At 52.1% G+C, this 18,019-nt stretch overlaps 3 protein-coding genes across 3 annotated transcripts in view; 1 reads left to right on the forward strand and 2 right to left on the reverse strand.

Moving 5' to 3' along the window:
• Positions 1–1,945, reverse strand: part of EPHA10 (EPH receptor A10) — a 112,617-nt gene extending 110,672 nt beyond the window's left edge. Inside the window, exon 1 of the mRNA XM_068917320.1 lies at positions 1,667–1,945. The gene's annotated coding sequence lies outside the window, so the exon portion shown is untranslated. The remainder of the gene's footprint in view (positions 1–1,666) is intronic.
• Positions 1,946–9,902: 7,957 nt separating this feature from the next.
• MANEAL (mannosidase endo-alpha like) lies at positions 9,903–14,288 on the forward strand. Its single transcript, XM_068917838.1, has 4 exons — positions 9,903–10,335; positions 11,424–11,533; positions 11,946–12,022; positions 12,510–14,288. The coding sequence occupies exons 1-4, from the start codon at positions 9,903–9,905 to the stop codon at positions 13,144–13,146; spliced, it is 1,257 nt and encodes a 418-aa protein (XP_068773939.1). The 3' UTR covers positions 13,147–14,288.
• A 420-nt stretch (positions 14,289–14,708) lies between these two features.
• YRDC (yrdC N6-threonylcarbamoyltransferase domain containing) lies at positions 14,709–17,936 on the reverse strand. The gene is made up of 6 exons (XM_068917839.1): positions 17,798–17,936; positions 17,260–17,455; positions 16,755–16,869; positions 16,287–16,406; positions 15,420–15,562; positions 14,709–15,070 (listed from the first exon to the last, which is right to left on the reverse strand). The coding sequence occupies exons 1-6, from the start codon at positions 17,934–17,936 to the stop codon at positions 15,007–15,009; spliced, it is 777 nt and encodes a 258-aa protein (XP_068773940.1). The 3' UTR covers positions 14,709–15,006.
• Between the last annotated feature and the right edge of the window lie 83 nt (positions 17,937–18,019).

Consider the following 18,019-nt stretch of genomic DNA (forward strand, 5'->3'; position numbering starts at 1 on the left):
CCAATCAGATTTGCATCATTTAAGGATTTCAAATAATTTATGCAGAACAGTATGCAGCATTCTGCTGTAGGAGCTCACTGTCACATAATTTCTGAGCTGTGCTCCAAGCAGCCTTTCACGGCATTGCCTGCTCTGCTCAGCCATTATCGCTACCAACCTGTGAGTGATGGTACTGTGGACCAGCAGTGACCGCAGTGAACACAAGGAGGATGAGTGATCTGGATGCTGATACAGTTTTCTGCCAAGCAGTAATGAACCCCTCCTCCATTTATCTGCATTTTCTGCAGCTGGAGGAAAACAGCATCTGATGGTACTGAACTGCGCAGAGGTGAGGAAGGTACTGGGAACTGCACGGGCGCTGCTCACAGTTGCAGCAGTGTCTGAGCAGATCTGCATCTCCCAACTCTGGCCTGTAGCAGATGTAGGTCCTCCTCTCTCACCCCAAGATCTTAGGGAGCTGTTGCTTGTGCCTTTACTACCTCTGTTCCCCTTAAAGGGAGCATGAGCATGCTGCCAGGGAAAGCACCTCCTTTCTACTACAGGGCTCTTCCAGGGCCATGCAGGGCAGAGCTGCTTCCTACGCTGTTCTGTGAATTAATGCACAGATCAGTTTTACCAAAAACTTCCTGATTGCCCAAAGATACAACTCAGGGCATGTCAGCCCCGGCAGATCGTGTCAGCACTGTGAAACCATGCATGTTCACTCAGACCTCTGGAGCTTGAGGAAGGACACAGAGTGAATCTAGTCCCAACTACAGCTACAGATGGCCAAAAATACATTAACAATATTTAAAATGCTATTTAGAAAAATATGCTTTTCCTAAAATAATTAAATAGATTCCCCGAGGTACCTGGCTGTAACAAGAGTCATTCCCGGGCTGCTCTAATTTACATCCTGCTTCCTATAGCACTCCAAAGCATAACCAAAAAGCCACAATAAAGGGTGCTTCAACTACATCTGCTGTAAAAAACGCTCGATACACCCACTGCTGCCATGTAACAGCTGCAGAAAATAAAAAAGGTTATGAAAAGCCACAGGCCTCTAACCACCAACTGCAGCAGTAAGAATCACATTGTGTCATACAAGGAAGCACTCAATAAACACCACTAGATAAGATCACAGGTGAGAAGCAAGGGTTACCCAGAAACTTCCTGACTGCCAGACAGAACTGATTACTCAGCCAAGACTCCCGACACAAACCCTTGACAATATTTTTTCCCAACAGCTTCAATGGGGATAGAAAGGGTCAGGCACTCAGCAACTTCACCTCTGATATCAGCATGGACTAAGCCTACCTAAGCCTAGGTCTGTCATTACTCGTTCGAATCATTGCTACGTTGAGTTTGAACTGGCTCTGCTAATGAGGCTCTAAAGATGCATTTTTATTTGGAGGTCAAGCACTAATTAAAATGCAGACCGTGTCTGCTCTGAGTGCTCACGTCAGTGTGATTTCAACAAGGGTTGCAAATAGAAAAGTCACCCTGAATCTGTGCTGCTTCTGTGAAGAAGTGGTTTATGAAAGTGTTTATAGTTCCACCTACAAGATTTAAATAGTCATCTCTGCACTCCAGCAGAATCTATTTGCCTAATCAGCATGTGCTAACTGGTGATGACTATTTTCACAACACATCACTCCTGACAGCTTGCAACATCCCAAACACTCACCACGCTGGCTATTGCTGTTGGTCCCGATTCCAGATCCCCCCTGACTGCCACGCACACAACAGTTCCTGGCATTGGGTCTTTGCAGAGAGTCATTCAGCACAGCAGCAGGGCCCCTCTTGGGGAGTTCCCCATCTACCAGGACGGCAGCTACAGCAAGCTGTCCAGAAACGGCAGCACCTCTAGCGCGCTGAGCAGTTAGGGCAGGCACCCGCAGGTCTGAAGATGCTCCCTTGGCAGACTGTTTAACCACAAGGAGCAGGCAGCATTTGAGTTCCTGCGCAGAGCAGCTGCTGCTTTAGTGCTGCAGACTTTGCTCCTGGCATTTCCTCCCTAGCAGACGCTGCCCTGCTGCGTATGCCACGCTGAGCAGAGTAGCACTGCCCAGCTGCTCAGCAGCAGACGAAACACCAGTGCGGCTGAAGGCAGAGGCCAGCCAGGGGCAGCAGGCTGTCTGCCTCCACAGTCCCACGTGACCTGAGAGCCAGCGTGGATGTGATGGAAACACCAGCCCCATAGATCAGACAGCTCTTCCTCAAAACCCCTGACCGTCTCTGAGATCGCACACCGCTGCGTGTCACTGGCAGCTGGAATCTTATGCATTTTTATGTGGTCCAGGCTCAAAAAAAAAAGGATGAAGCACTAGTCTGCACCCTCTTGCCATTTGTGAAAGACACAACCAGATACAATCACTCCTCAAAGTCACTATGAAGCTCTCATTAAAAATTAATGACAAATGTACCCACAGCTGAGCAGGTCCATTCCACACAGGACATTCACAGTACATTAGCCCCAAAGGCAGCTGTCACACTGCCATTAAGCAAACCTGGAGCAACAAAGCTATGGCTGCAACCCCACAGCCCTCGCCCCAGAGGAGCCAGCAACCTCGTGCTTTCCTTCAGGCACCCACCATCCTGAACAAACAGCAAAAACAATATCCAAATGCTCTTCAACAGAGGCAGGACAAGGCACCTCAGCTCAGCACAGAACCATTCTGCAGCAGGAAGGCCCCAGGTAAGGGGCCCAGTTTGTAGGCAGCTCTGTCCTGTGCTTTCCTCTTCCCCCCAGCTGTAAGACGCTCACTTTGGCCCTCTGCGCAGTGTGTCTGTCTTACACAACCCTCTGCACAGACGCGGTGGTGTGAGAAATTAGGCCTTGCACGAATCAGGCACAGGGCAGCAGCACCATGTACCTGCTGCAGCATCACGCAAGAGCAACAGGAGGGAAATGCAGCCTGGGGTGCACATGGGGTCTAGTCCCTGCCTGTGACGCTGGCACATCCCTGCCACCAAGGCTCAGCTAAGCACTGCTAGCGGCCCCGCACGACAGGGCCAGCACAGGGGCCCCACTACGTGCTGGGCAGCGCTGCCGTGCAGATCCGCCTCACTGGCCACCCGCGCTCGGCTGGCAGCGCTCAACAGGGGCACCAGTGCTGCCGGGCTCATTTCACTGCACAGCCAGGGCTTGACTTGGTCTGATTAGCACAATGTAAATATTAATGCTAGTAACAGTAATCCCCTCTCCCTGTCTTAATCCCATCTGACCCAGGTTCTTAAAGCATTTTGCACACAGGAATTAAGCCTTCCAAGAGCTGAATGAGAGGATCTCTGCTACCAATTTCTCTGGTCAGGCAGGGGGATTTCACTCCTGGTGCACCTCTGCTGCCTGTTCAGATGTTTTAGATTTATCGGGAGTGTCATGCACAGGTGACTTATGGCTTGCTTTCTGTAGCCACCAGGGATGAAACAACCTCCATCCTCCTGGGAACACCTGTCTGGAGCCCTGGCTAGAGCACGTGCAATTACGTTGCACGCTGTGGTTTCACGGGAAGCTGCTGAGCTGTTCCCCAGTGAGGAGCAGTTATTTCCTCACACCCCAGTCCCCTCCACCCCCTAAATCTGCCTCAGTTTGCTCTGTGCTGGTGCATTCCAGAAGTGCTGACAGTGCCCAAATGCTGACACAACCATGGTCGCTTTAACTGATACCACGTTCATCATTGTAACAGCTACAGTGGCCTGCGGACACTCAGAAGCCCAAGGAAAGAAGTGATTTACAGCACCTGCATTTCCAGCAAAGGAACAAGGTCACCAGCCACTTCACCCATGTCTGACACACGGCTCATCCTCTTCACGCTGGTAGCACAAATAAAGCTGTCACTTGCAGGGACACTGAACACCAACAACTTGGAGAAAGCCAGAAAGAGAGGCACCAGCTGAGATGCCGATATGTTCCCCAAGTTCTCTGCCCACCAAGGCTGCTAGCAAAGGCTGTGCCAGAGAAACAAGCCAGGACTGATGCTTTGAGGCACCAAAGAGTAGAGATCAAAGCCAGCCCCATTCAAGCAAGGTCGCTCTGCCTCATGGCATTGCCTTGGCTTCTCAAAGACCACAGACTCCCTAGCCGGCAGCACATGGACAGCAGCCCTTCCTGGCTGTGAGGGCATCCTGTGGGTCTGCAGCTCTGCTCCAGAGCCTCCAAGGGCAGAGAGAAACCCCTGCACCAGAGATTCAGCATGCAGCTGGGTGCAGCTCCCAAGAGGCCTGTTGGCCCCTGCTGTGCCCTGCTCAGCTGGGTGCAGTTCCCATGGCTCCGCCTGCTCTACCTGGCTCCATCCACAGCATGGCAGGACTGTGTGGCTCTGCGTTGTGCCTGCTCCAGTACAGAGGTCAGGAGCACAGCTGCACCCTAGTTATTGATGGTGCAAGATTAGCTTATCTGAACAGGGAAATACATCACCAGAAAAATAGGAAACATTTGGAAAGTGGATGGCGGGTGTAAGAGTGATGAATGAGTGCTGGAGGAGCTTGGCAAAGATCAATGAATAGCTGATGAGCTGAGGAACGGGGTGGGGGGGAGCAGCAAACTTGCTATGCAAATGCACAGAGCAGCAGAATCAGTAGGGAAATTGCTCACTAAGGTGAGATGTTATAGCGAGTCCCTGAACAGCCTTCACATCCACACCACACTGCGGGAGGGGAGCCAGGCCTTGGGGCAGGAAAGGCAGCTAGTTCTGTCTCTACTCAGTACCACTGGGAACTGGGGTTTCTGGAGTGCAGATTGTCCACACTCACTGCCTGACAGCTGACGCAAGAACCAGTCTTCTGTGCCCTGCTCTATCTCCTCCACCAAGTCACACCTTGCGCTCAAAAAACTGCCATCAGCATTGTGGGAACAGTCCCAGAGGAGACAGGGTCCCGAGCAGGCAGACAAAAGGGAAGTGATCCCTCTTTTCTTTCCCTGTGTCCTCCAGACAGGAGGCCTTGGCAGTACAGGGCATCTGATTTGGAAAGACAAGGTAAGAGAAGGCTCAGGGAAGGGGAAGCACTCAAAGACCCCTCACACACATGCTTTGCAAATAGCAGTAATTCACACAGCCTAGCACTTCTGGGCTTCTGCAGCAGAAGCTTCACAGACAGGCAATTTCTATGAAGACGTCATTTTGGGGTCAGCTCTGTGCATATTACAGTCCATTAGCAGTGACTGAAACAGCTGCTCATGAGCAATAAAGATACATAACAATTCCGTGACACTCAGACACTGGGAAAAATCATCCCAGCGTGGACTTCACATGCACCATGCGCAGGCAGAGCAGCAACATCTCCATCCTGCTCTCCCTGGAGCCATTCACTCTCCAACCAGGCAGTGCTCCACAAAAGCAGCCATCTGTGCCACTCCGAGCACGGCCCATGTCAGCACAGCCCCTGTGCAGCACTCACTTATCAACACGTTTAAGCAAGGGAACGCACAGTCAGCCTGTGCAGATGCCTGCTCGAACGCTCCCTGCAGTGGCCTAGCACTATCTAGTGGTCAGAGACGAGGGCTCTGGAGGCTGGGCCATGCTGGAAGCAAAAAACGGTAAGTACAGCCCAGCCCGCGGAGCTGCTATAACAAACCCGTGTGGATGGAGGCATCAGATGAACCCAGTAAGGGGGTCATTTAGAACATGGGTCATTTCCAGCAATACAGTAGTGAAAAGTGCCCTGGTTCAGTATTTGGGAGCTTGTATTTCTGGGCCTTCTGCAACACAGGGTGTTTTAGTCAGGTGGACTCAGGGATGGGACTCCAACAATACAAAAAAATCTATCCCACAGCCCCTTACAATGTTGCTGGAACACCAAATTACACGGGAAACGAGGAGACCCTGCAGGGATAACATCACCATTTTACCTTGTTAGATGTGACCATTAGTCCTGAGTGTCCGGACTTGTACATCATGTGCCCTCTGCTCGTGGCTTTCTGAATATTTTGTATATAGATGGTTCTACCCTGCCTTTAGCTCCTTTACCTACCAGATCATAAATTAAATATCCTAGGCAGTATCCAAAGGCACAGAGGGAGAAGAGTGACAGCAAATTCATTGGTCCGCAGGTTTCCATCCAGTGCCCTTGTCCCTGGCACCAGATACAGAACACACAAAGTTCTTCCCACATCCCAGGAGCATCCAACCTTCTGCAGTCAGACCTCTCCAAGCAGCCTGCAGGTAGCTATTTGAAAGAAAATGACAGCAGCTACTTGTGGGATGACGGGCTGAACAGAGCAATTGAAAACTGTCCATCTAAAAGCAGTCATATTTAGCCCTACTGTCTCCCTCTCTGCAGCTGGTTCTTAGTCGCTCTAGTTTGCTCAGATGCAAAGATTTGCCAACTGGAAGGACACAAACACAGTTATGTCCTTTGCATAAGCAAATGAAAGAAATGACTCGGGAAAAAACAATAAAAAAAAAAAGAGCACATCACAACCAATGTCCTGAGCAAGCTGGCTCAGCATGACACACTCACTGCACCCACAATTGGCAGGCATGAAATTGGATTAAGAAGTGTCCACATCTCGAGCAGAAGACAGCAAGTCAGAAGCAAAGGGGGAAACGAAGTATACCAAGTCACTGAAGAAGGCCAGGAAGATGTGTGAATAAACACACAGAGCACTAACCCCAAGCATGAATCAGGCCTCCAAAATTATAACATTGGCCTTAAACAGATTGGAAAAATGAATGGTGGAAGCAGGAGGCATTTATTTGCCGTGTAGTTTCTAAGCCGTTAAAGTACCCTTGTCCCATGGTTTCCAACCTCTCCCTGCAATCAGATCTAGCAACTTTCATAGTAAAGTATAGCAGCACTTCTAACTAAACAAATCCAATAACTGGAGACTTGAGACTGGACGCCTCTCTCTAGCCCTTTGAGCATAGCATTTGTGCGCTATGTACACACAAACATGAAGAATTTCTAAAGCAAAACCCATGCATTCAGAGTTCAGGCTCCAGCAACACTTGTGCCCCATGCCCAAATGAGACAGAGGACAAAGATGAGGTTCTGCGTTTTACAGAATAACTGCTCGTCTGAGCAGGGGGAAGTTTCTTGCTGCTCTGACAAAACTGGCTGTTCATAGCAGTCACATAATGGCGATGCATGAAAGGCAGCAGGGACTAGGAAACGGAGTAATACTTCAAACAAAAGGACGCTGGTATACCAACAAGACAGAAACAGGCCTCACTCCCAGATCAGGGTCAGTTTATAGGCAAGCAGTCTATAAGAGAGAAGTCAGGCACAAACCGGGACTTCTATGGGAGCGAGTTCAGTTCTACAGTCGTGATCTGCAGACAAGCAGTGGGAAATAATGAAAGGAAGTACAGTGTTTCTCTAAATTGCCTTGAGAGGTCACTGTTGCAGGAGAATCACAGCAGCAAATACTGGGGCTGGATTTTTAAATGTCTTTGGCAAACATTGGTGGCACTAGTTTCAGGAATTTTAGAGGCCAAAACATACGCAGGACAACACAGAGGTGCACGGGATCACAGCAGGGCTAGTCAAACATTCTCCTTGCTGCAGTCCCAGCACACTGGCCAGAGCAAGACACAGTCCCGCTGTCCTACCAGAACCACTGCTGCAAACCAGGACCCAGCACATACACCAGATAGGGAGCAGGCCACTGGGGCACAAACTGTCACAGCCACCCTCGCCAGGTACGGTTCCCCGAGCCCGCGGGTCAGTAACATGGGTCAGAAGACAGCAAGGTCTGCAGAGAAGGATCAGTGAGCAGTAATTGCTGGAGGGATGCGTGAGAGAGAAAATACAAACACCACACTGGTGTACGGCCAGAAAACAAAATGTCCCAGCACAGACAAGACCACACCAGTCTTCTGCAAAAGCACATAGAATGGAGGGTGACAGCCGTGTCCACGTTAACACTGCTATGCAAGTCACTAGTCATAGCCAGTTTGTCTAGACGATATGCTTCAGCATTGTGTAAAACATGAGGCCGTGCCTTGGAGTCCAAGGGACCATCTGTGGGAGACCTGTTTGCTTTGTAAAGACCAGTATGACATAGTTTAGGTGGGCACAATCACTGTTCTCTTTTTCCTATTTTTTAAATAACATGCAGTCCCAAGACTATACATCAAGTTCTACAGTTAATTCTTGTGCACATCTAACCCAGCCAAAAAAACACATAAAGCTCTGAAAGGCAAACTCCTAGCAGTTTCTACAGCTCACTAACGCTTACCCACGCTCTTACGCTTCCTAAAGAGCATGAGTCTGCATGGGTGGCTGTTGTGAGCAAACTGACAGAAGGTTCCAGCGCTGTGGGATGGCACTAGCCTCAGCTAAGCAAAATAATGGCAGCTCCAAACCTGCTGGGGAGCCACGAAAGCCTATTCCTGATTTGCAGGCAATTTGTTCCCTCGACAGGTTTATCTCATTACCGGGTTTCCATTTAGCAGGAGCTTTATCGCCTGTAACATTTGTGCATAACAGATTCACCCAATTAAAATGTTATTCCCTTTAACGGCTCAGATAGTCACATTTCAGTGTTTGCTGAAGCATGTTTTCCTTTCCTTGAATAAGTTTAATCCTTCATCAGCCATTCGTTTCAAGTGTTTCACTCGGGAACCAAGTGCAGACAGAAGCCAATATCTTTCTCCAGCATTTGGCAGTCTCTTCTTTTTACCTCCTCCCAGCCTAAGCCACAACAGGATCAGTCAAAACTAAGCATTTGCTGTAGGAAGGAGCTGAGCATCATCACCCCCTTCAGGTAGTTTGAGCCCCCACGGAATCATCCACCAACCCCAGCACCATGGGCATTCTTCCGGCACCGGTCACCACACCACCCACATGCCAAAATCCACCTCAGATGAGCCTTAGCCTTGCCAAGCAGACGACCACAAGCCCTGCATGCTCTGAGGGAGTTGCACTTCTGGTGACTGCGGGCAGCAGTTTACCCACATAATCAATGACTGTTTAATAATTCATAAATCTTATTCCTGACACACTACATACCTGCAGTACGTTTCCCAAAACCAGTAACCCACAGCTGCTGGGACTAGTCTGCCCACTCACCGGACAGCTCTGGTGTGACTAGTGGTAGCTGTGAGACGCAGATTAGCCCTCCACGGACATGTTGGGGCAGAAGCTGGCACCAGCATGCCACTGAGCACCTCAAAGTCCTTGCAGCGCTACCCAACTGGAGACCACAGCTAATGCTGGCAGCCAGCACCTTCCCAGGGAGCCCAGGCATCTCCGGCTAACATGGGTCAAGGCAGCACGCTCATGGTGCATCGCAGCACCCGCTGGAGGATCTAACCCGCGCCGAAGGGGACGGCACACGTGGGGCTCCAGTATAGGCAGGGGGATGCTGCTGTGGGGGGGCAGCCGTGGCCAGCAGAGCCCAGGCGTGAAGGTCTGGTAAAGCAGGTAAGGATGACAGGAGAGGTCATCCCCACAGTGGCCCATCCCAGGGACACCTGCGTAGTTGGGGACACCTACATGGTGACATCCGCCTGGCCCAGGGACACCTGTGCAGCCAGGGACACTGGCCCGGACTGGGGACACCCATCCAGCCAGGGACACCCACCCGGCCTGGGAACGTCCGCGCAGCCGGGGACACCCACCCGGCTGGGGACATCCGCCTTGCCTGGGGACACCCACCCGGCTGGGGACATCCGCCTTGCCTGGGGACACCCACCCGGCTGGGGACATCCGCCTTGCCTGGGGACACCCGCGCAGCTTAGAACAGCCGCCCGGCCCGAGGGGGCGGGCGGGGGCGGGCCGCGGCGCTGCAGCCCCGGCCGCGGCCAGCAGGGGTCCCCGCCGCCCGCCCGCAGCGCCCCGGGGCCGCAGCCGCCGCCGAGCCGAGCCGAGCCGAGCCGAGCCGAGCCGGGCCGGGCCCCGCAGGGAGCCGAGCCGCGGCGGCCGAGCGGAGCCCGCAGGAGCCGCGCGGAGCGGGCCGGGCCGGGCCGGGCCGGACCATGTGGCGGCGGCGGCGGCGGCGGCGGCGGGGCGGGCTGGCGCTGCTGCTGGCGGCGCTCTTCGTCTTCGGCACCGTGATGGCGCTGCGCACGCTGCGCGCCGCCGACGGGCCGCCCGCCGCCGCGCCGCCGCCGCCCGCGCCCGCGCCCCGCCGGGCCTCGGCGGCGCCGCCCGCCCGCGCCCCCTCCTACGACCTGCACGCCTTCTACTACGCCTGGTACGGCAGCCCGCGCTTCGAGGGCCGCTACGTGCACTGGGACCACGCCACGGTGCCGCACTGGGACCCCAAGGTCTCGGCCAGCTACCCCGAGGGCCGCCACCGCCCGCCCGACGACATCGGCTCCAGCTTCTACCCCGCGCTCGGCCCCTACAGCTCCCGCGACCCGGCCGTGCTGGACGAGCACATGGCGCAGCTCCGCGCCGCCGCCATCGGTAAGCGCCGGGCCGCCGCGCTTCAGCACCGCCGGCCGGACAGCTCCGCCGCCCGGCCCGGCCCGGCCCGGCCCGCCCAGACCCGGACAGCTCCGCGGCCCGGCCCGGACCGGACCGGCCCCGACCCCCCCAGCCCCGGACAGCTCCGCGGCCCGGACCGGACCGGACCGGACCGGCCCCGACCCCCCCAGCCCCGGACAGCTCCGCGGCCCGGACCGGACCGGACCAGACCGGCCCCGACCCCCCCAGCCCCGGACAGCTCCGCGGCCCGGACCGGACCGGACCGGCCCCGACCCCTCCAGCCCCGGACAGCTCCGCGGCCCGGACCGGACCGGACCGGCCCCGACCCCCCCAGCCCCGGACAGCTCCGCGGCCCGGACCGGACCGGACCGGACCAGACCGGCCCCGACCCCCCCAGCCCCGGACAGCTCCGCGGCCCGGACCGGACCGGACCGGCCCCGACCCCTCCAGCCCCGGACAGCTCCGCGGCCCGGACCGGACCGGCCCCGCCCCGACCCCCCCAGCCCCGGACAGCTTCGCGGACCGGACCGGACCGGACCCGACCCGCAGCAGGCCACGAGGCCGCCCAGCCCCGGTTCCCACCTCCCCAGGCCCGGCAGGCGGTAGCGAGCCCCACGCACCCAGCAGCCACGCCTGCGCAGTGCCCCACTAGCCACATACAGACGCACATAAATCACTGATCATATGGTACGTCAGCAGGGGCCGAAACGCAAGTCACACCAGTTTGTTCCCGTTTTTGGGGTGCTGTGATACTGAATGTAATCTAGAATCGGCTCTGAAAGAGGCAGCACCCCTCAGCACACCCCACACAGCACCTCTCCTTGCTTTCAATTGCTCGATTCATCCAGGACTCGTCCTGGCAGACTGCTGTTAGCTGCAGGTGCCTTTGCATAACTACCTCAGAGCCAGTGGTTCAGACTGTATTTTGGAGGATCTCCTACCCAAACCTCAAACACTCTAGGTCTTCTAAAGTTTTAGAATAGCAAGAAATATTTCATGTACTGCTAATGCATGGGCAAAGTTTAGAATAAAAACACTGAAACTTGCTCTATTACATGTCGCTGCAGGAGTGCTGGTTTTGTCATGGTACCCACCTGGCCTAGCAGACGACAACGGGGAACCATCAGACAGCCTTGTGCCATTTATACTGGATGCTGCACACAGATATGCCATAAAGGTAAGGCTCTTGTCTGTTGTTTGAGGCCATTAAATTAAATGTTCAGCTTCAGCAGAATGACAACGCTGTGCTTAGGCAAGGGCCCTCCTCCTCCCTTTCAGTTACTGCATGAAAACAAATGAGCACTTAAAAAGAACACAATGAGAAAGATTTCTCAGGAGCTAAACACAAGGCTTTTTTTCTTCTTAACAGTTGGGATTTTCAATTTAGTTTTCACTAGCATTACTGAAAACTAGTGAAAGCCCTGGCCTCACTGAACAGACTGCTGTATTTGCTTGCATCACGAAAGGGGTCCTCCCAGGCTACCTGCAGGCCTTTACAAAGGAGCTAGCGTCTTCTGAGAGGTCAGACTGCAGAGAAAGCAAAGCAAGTATGAAAAAAATAACCACCTCCACCATGGTCTCTTTTGAAGGTTGCCTTCCATATCCAGCCATACAAAGGGCGTGATGATCACACCGTGCACGAAAACATCAAATACATCACGGACAAGTAAGTTTTTCATGTAGGTGAAGTCTAGCTGTATAATGTTGCTTTAAGCACAAACAATATGCAAAACTTTAAATTAAATGCACCAGAACACTATCCAAAAAACAGAGCACAGAGGAGGAAGCTACCTAGAACAAGCCAACAGGGAAAAACTGAGCAGGCGTCATAATCAAATCCCAATTTCTCTGGCACTTCAATACCTTGCCTTCAGAACCAGAATTTGCTTCCTTCTACCCAGGCTTCTGAGGTGTTACTGTAGGCTGGCACCTATACCCTTTCTTTCAAAAGAAAAGAAACAGGCACAGACACCACAGATTAAAAAAAAAAAAATTCCCATAAATAAGGAGATCAAGGTTCCAAAGAAAAGTTCTGAGCAAGGAGTCCCCATGAGACAAATCAAGTTTCACATCATGCTCGCCTTATAATGAAAATAGCTGCTGAGGGTGTATTACCCCAGTCACTGAAACAGCTTTGTGCTCTCTCTCTCTAGATATGGATCACATGCAGCTTTTTATAAGTACAAGACCAGCACTGGCAGAAGTCTCCCACTGTTTTATATCTACGATTCCTACTTGACACCAGCTGAATCGTGGGCCAACCTTCTCACATCATCAGGCTCCCACTCTCTCCGCAATACTGCTTATGATGCTGTGTTCATAGCACTGCTGGTGGAGGAAGGACACAAGCACGATATCCTCTCTGCAGGGTATGATGGCATGTACACATACTTCGCATCCAACGGCTTCTCTTTTGGCTCATCCCACCAGAACTGGAAAGCGATCAAAACTTTCTGTGACTCCAACAACCTGATGTTCATCCCCAGTGTTGGCCCAGGCTACATTGACACTAGCATCCGCCCTTGGAACAACCACAATACTCGGAATAGAGTCAACGGGAAGTACTATGAAACAGCTCTGCAGGCTGCTCTCATGGTCAGGCCAGAGATAGTTTCCATCACTTCTTTCAATGAATGGCATGAAGGCACCCAGATTGAGAAAGCTGTACCCAAGAAGACTCTGACACGCCTTTATCTGGACTACCTTCCTCATCAGCCTAGCATGTATTTGGAGCTGACCCGCAAGTGGGCAGAACACTTCAGCAAAGAGAAAGAGCAGTGGCTGATGTGACTTCAGTATTTGCCTTACTCGGAAAAAAGTCCCATTGACAAAGCTGCAGCAGAGAGAAGCACTTAAGGAAAAAGCACTCAAGAAGCAGCCACAGGAGTGAAGTCTCTGTGCAGAGCATTCAGCCTATTCAGGCAGCTGTAGCAAACAGCATTCTCCACAAGCACCCCTAGGATTGCTTAAGCCCCAACTCCAAAATCCCAGGAGGAAGCGTTATAAGGAGCAGAGGATCTCTAAGCAGCAGTCCAACCTAGCTCTCCTGCAGATTTAGTACAGACAACCCTTTCACAGCTCTTCTGGAATCTTCACAGGGCTGCTGGCTTGTGGGCCAGAGATCTGGTCCATTTTTCTTACAGTGTGTATGTTCTGTGGCGTTCCACATAGTTAGCCGGGTTCTAGCATACTTTTTACCTGATGCCCTTGGCCCACCATCTGCAGTGATCACATATTGCCTCACTCCACTAGCAGCTCTGACAAAGCATTTCCCTATAAGCTTAATGGAAAAAAAGGTTCCTCTAAATTGTCTACTATAGAGGAAACTAAATCATGCAATTACGTACCCTTTGCTTTATGCAAGCTCTTTCATAACCAAGGAGTTCTGCTTTGGGTGTTGTCCCTGTGACCCACTGTATCCAAATAAAGATAATTAGAGCTGGAATGCTAGCGACTATTTAACCTACTGTGTGTGTTGGACACCAAGGAAATTCAATGATCTCTCCTAAAAGCTCTTACCTGATTGCTTAGCGTTCCATGTTTTGAAAATTTAGATCTGAATTGTTTTATCCTCTTAGCAACCAAGGAACAAAAACATTTGCAATAAAAATGCAATTGAAAATACCATTAATTTGTGCTTTGAAAGAAAGTCAGCACACAGGAGTGCACAACCCCCTTTTGGGGTTTTTTTAACATGCATAGGCCCTTCCAAATTAGCCATTAAAGTTAATTTATACTTGTCTGTATCAATAAAATGAGAAGTGGCAGCTCTGTATGCGAGACAATGGTCTATTCACATGTGCCTATGGTGTGTCATATGTGACGGAAAACATCTAAAAATAAGCATTTATAACAAAAATATGTTGCTTACCAGTTTTAAGATTAATAGCACCACAAACTTTACTGTTCCTTGAAGAATAAATACCAGAGGAAACTTTCATCCTGTTCCCTATTTACTTCAATTTAGCACCGTTCCCAAAACAAGATCAAGAGAGAAGAAAGTCCACATAAGAAACTGAAGATCAACACATTAAGAGCTTGGCTTCTTTCTTCCACTAGAAAAAAGTTAGGCCTTCTAATAGATCTAAGCAACTCATATCTAGGTAGAGAACTGAATTTTTTTCTTTTTTAAGCATTTACAGTTTCATCTTAACAGCAGGTTTGATTGTATTCGTAACAGAGAAAACTAGCCAGAGAACAATGTACCTACCACAACCTGAGAGTTTGAATAACCCCTTTCCCATCTCTGTTTTCCTTTCAATGCAGATACAGTTAAACAGACACATGAAACAAGTTCTAAGGGAAGGAGGATCAGCAACACTTATCTTCATCATCCCACCCTGAAAACAGCCTCGTGTTCAAATTATTTTATTTCAAAGGCCTAATCATCTTAATAAGACAGATACAGGTATTTGGGAACAGCACACCACCACAAAGAGATCAGCATAAATATCGGGTTGGTTTCTCAGGCTATAGCAGATATGACACTAATGGGTACCCATTAACTGTTGCTCTCATTACCCTTAGTACTCCAACATAACCCATTGACCTTATTAAACAAGGCCATTAATGCTCCCTTCCTGAACGCACAGGCAGGCACACAGTGCCCAGCTTTACCAGCTCTGTAGAGCTTCCTCAGAGTTTGAAGTCTCAAGATGATTCTGGTATCAAGCCATACTTCTGCCTCAGGATTTCAACTGTACATGTCAGTGCACTGTGGGGGGGAAAAAATAACTGTCAGAAAAGGTTACTTCTTCAAGATTTAGCTGCATTTTCTGGGAAACAGCACTCAGCTAAGGTTGCATTTTGAATTCAGGAGAACATGAACTACAGAAACTACGGTGTTTCATGTAGAAGAAACCTCTAGACAGGGGCCGCCTGGGCTCAACATTTGGAGTATTCGCTCAGGATTTCTGAGTATGCTATTAATTAAGCTAAAAATAGCAATGTGAAGATTAACCAGTGTGGGAAAATAAGCAAAACATGACCCACCCTAAGCGGAAAGCTTCATTTTATCTAAAGTAAAGAAAAAGCAACAGTTTCATTTAGCAAAAAGTGCTCACCAGCCAGGGCGAATGATGCTGAATTTCCCCGATACTGATAAGTCAACCACAGTTGACCCCAGACGACATTCTGGGCTCTGGACATCCCCTACTGGGCCTCCATCAATGATTAAGGACAACTGAGGCCAAAGGTCTTGGAACTCCTGAGAAAAAGAGATGCAGCCAACAATCCAGAAGATGGTTTGTAAGCATGTTTACTAGGTGCTATTGAACAGTCTAGTGTCAAGGGAGGTGGTCTCACCTTCTTCCATCATGAACACATCCCAGTTTGTTATCTTGAGAACAGATTCATCTTACACATGACAGAAAGCTCCAAAGGGATCTCAGGCTCAGGGCTTCTTAGCTGCATCGCTATTTATTAAAGCGGCTGACAGAGCGCACAAAAAAGCTAGAATTCTATCAAGACCTCTGGGGACAAGAGCAGGGCATCCATTTGGTACTATGCCCAAATATATAGCATCACCAGGGTCAAAAGCCTTGGAAAAAGACATTTCCTCAAGTCAAGTTAGTTCTCAGGCTGCAAGGAGCTGTACAGAGAGCAGCGGTCTCATTCTAGAGCTGTCCCTCTTGCAGCAATTTCTGTCTTCCAGTTTTGGCACCCCCTTCAAAAGCTGTGTACAAAGCTTTCAAATTTTACTTTTTCAGCTCTGCCCTTCCTCAGTTTTTAAGGTAAGGATCTCAGCAAGACAGCTACCACGCACCATAGATCTGCAGGCTGTTTCAACTACAGACTAGAGACTTTAAAAAAGAAAAATAACAGCAGCGCAGAAGAAATTCTTGTTTTACTGATAAAGCTGGCTTGCAATGGGAAGGCTTGGGGATCTGAGAGCCTACCACAGTAATATCAGAGTAGAAAAACAGCCTTACCGAAACTGTCAGTGTGCTTGCCTGACAGCTAACGTTTGCACTCGTTAAAGCCAGTGGTCCAGAGCAAGCTCGTGCGAGCTCCCTAATAAAAGGATGGTTTGGAATACGAACACCAACCAGCTACAAGGAAGAAGAGAGTATGGATTGACATGCAGTAACTAGAGATCTTTTTTTTAATCTTGCATTGCCTAAATTCAAGTCAACACTAAAGCAAGTTAATGCTTCAACACCTGTTGCACTGGATCATTATACGTGCATGCTTTCATAAGCTAGCATCTAATGCTCAGTTATGCCACATTCAGATAAGTCACAAGGAGCACCGCAGCACAAGAACCAGCTTCAAGGAAAAGTCAATCACTGCTAAGCACATTAAACACATGCAAGAATAAAAGCTGCTGCAGCAGAAGCACAAAAAATAAAATGCTGTAAAACAAAAATACATAAATGCATCACATGACAAAGACCTACCGATGTGAAAGGATTCAAGTCTTTATTTAGTTCTTCTGAACGCTTTAAGACCAGAGTCACAGGTCCTGGAAGCAGGTCCCTCAGCAGCTCATCTGGCACATTCACGTGGCAGTATCTACAGAGCGAGAGGAGGGGCACGAAAGACCGCTGCACAACCCTTCACAGAGGCTGCTGGTGCTGCATGCACTGAGAAACAGCCAGCTACAACACAGCCCTTCCCTTTGGATCTCATGTTCTGCACTACAGTAACTAGAAAGCAGATTTCTCCCTACTGCAGGTTCCACAGAGTTTAGGCAACCACAAACCTCTCTTAGAAGTTCCTCACCTCTGGGCTTTCAGGAGCTCAAACTTATTCTCCGAATGTGCCCCACTGCCTCACTTGTACACATTTGTTTAGCACCGTAAACAGGTTTTAAGAGAAGGGGGTGAACAGCCACGCAGCCGGAGCAGCCGCGGCGCGGAGGGCAGGCCTGGGGGCTCCCGCAGCCGGCGCCCCGCGGCTCACCTGTAGATGTGGTCCACGTCCCCAAGGCAGATGGCCAGCGGCTTGCTCCCGTTCCGCCCCTTCAGGCTGTAGATGCTCCGCACGGCGCGGGGGTCCTGGGCCAGGCAGGCCACGCCGTACACCGTGTCCGTGGGCACCGCCACCAGCCCGCCCGCCTGCAGAGCGCCCACGGCGGCCGCCACCGCCTCCCGCCAGCCTGCCGCACAGCGCCGGGTCAGCCAGGGCCCGGGCAGCCGAAACGGCCGCCGCCCCCCCCGGGCCCGGGCCCTGCTCCCGCCTCCCCCCCCTCCCCGGGGCCCCCCCCCGGGCCCGGGCCCTGCTCCCGCCTCCCCCCCCTCCCCGGGGCCCCCCCCGGACCCGGGCCCTGCGCCCTGTTCCCGCCTCCCGCCTCCCGCCTCCCCCCCCGCCGTGGCCTCCCCCGGGCCCCTCCCCCGCCTCCCCCAGGGCCTCCCCCCTGGGCCCGGGCCTCCCCCCCGGCTCGGACCCGTCCCTTCACCGGGCCCGGCCACCGGCTCTGCCCCGGGCGCCTCGCTCTCACCTCGCGGGTCCGGGCCCGGGCCCGGCTGCGCCGCGCCGCCGGGGAGCCGCAGGCGGGAGCCGCAGGGGCGCCCCGGGCCCGGCGGCCCCTCCACCACCCGAGCCAGCCCCGCCAGCGCCGCCCGCCGCGCGCCCAGCATGGCGAGGCGGCTTCCGCTTCCGGGGCACAGCGCTTCCGGCCGCGGGGCGGGGCCGGGGGCCGAGGGGCGGGGACAGGGGCGGA

This window comes from Struthio camelus, chromosome 23 (assembly GCF_040807025.1).
Source record: "Struthio camelus isolate bStrCam1 chromosome 23, bStrCam1.hap1, whole genome shotgun sequence".
In the NCBI taxonomy this organism is placed as follows: domain Eukaryota; kingdom Metazoa; phylum Chordata; class Aves; order Struthioniformes; family Struthionidae; genus Struthio; species Struthio camelus.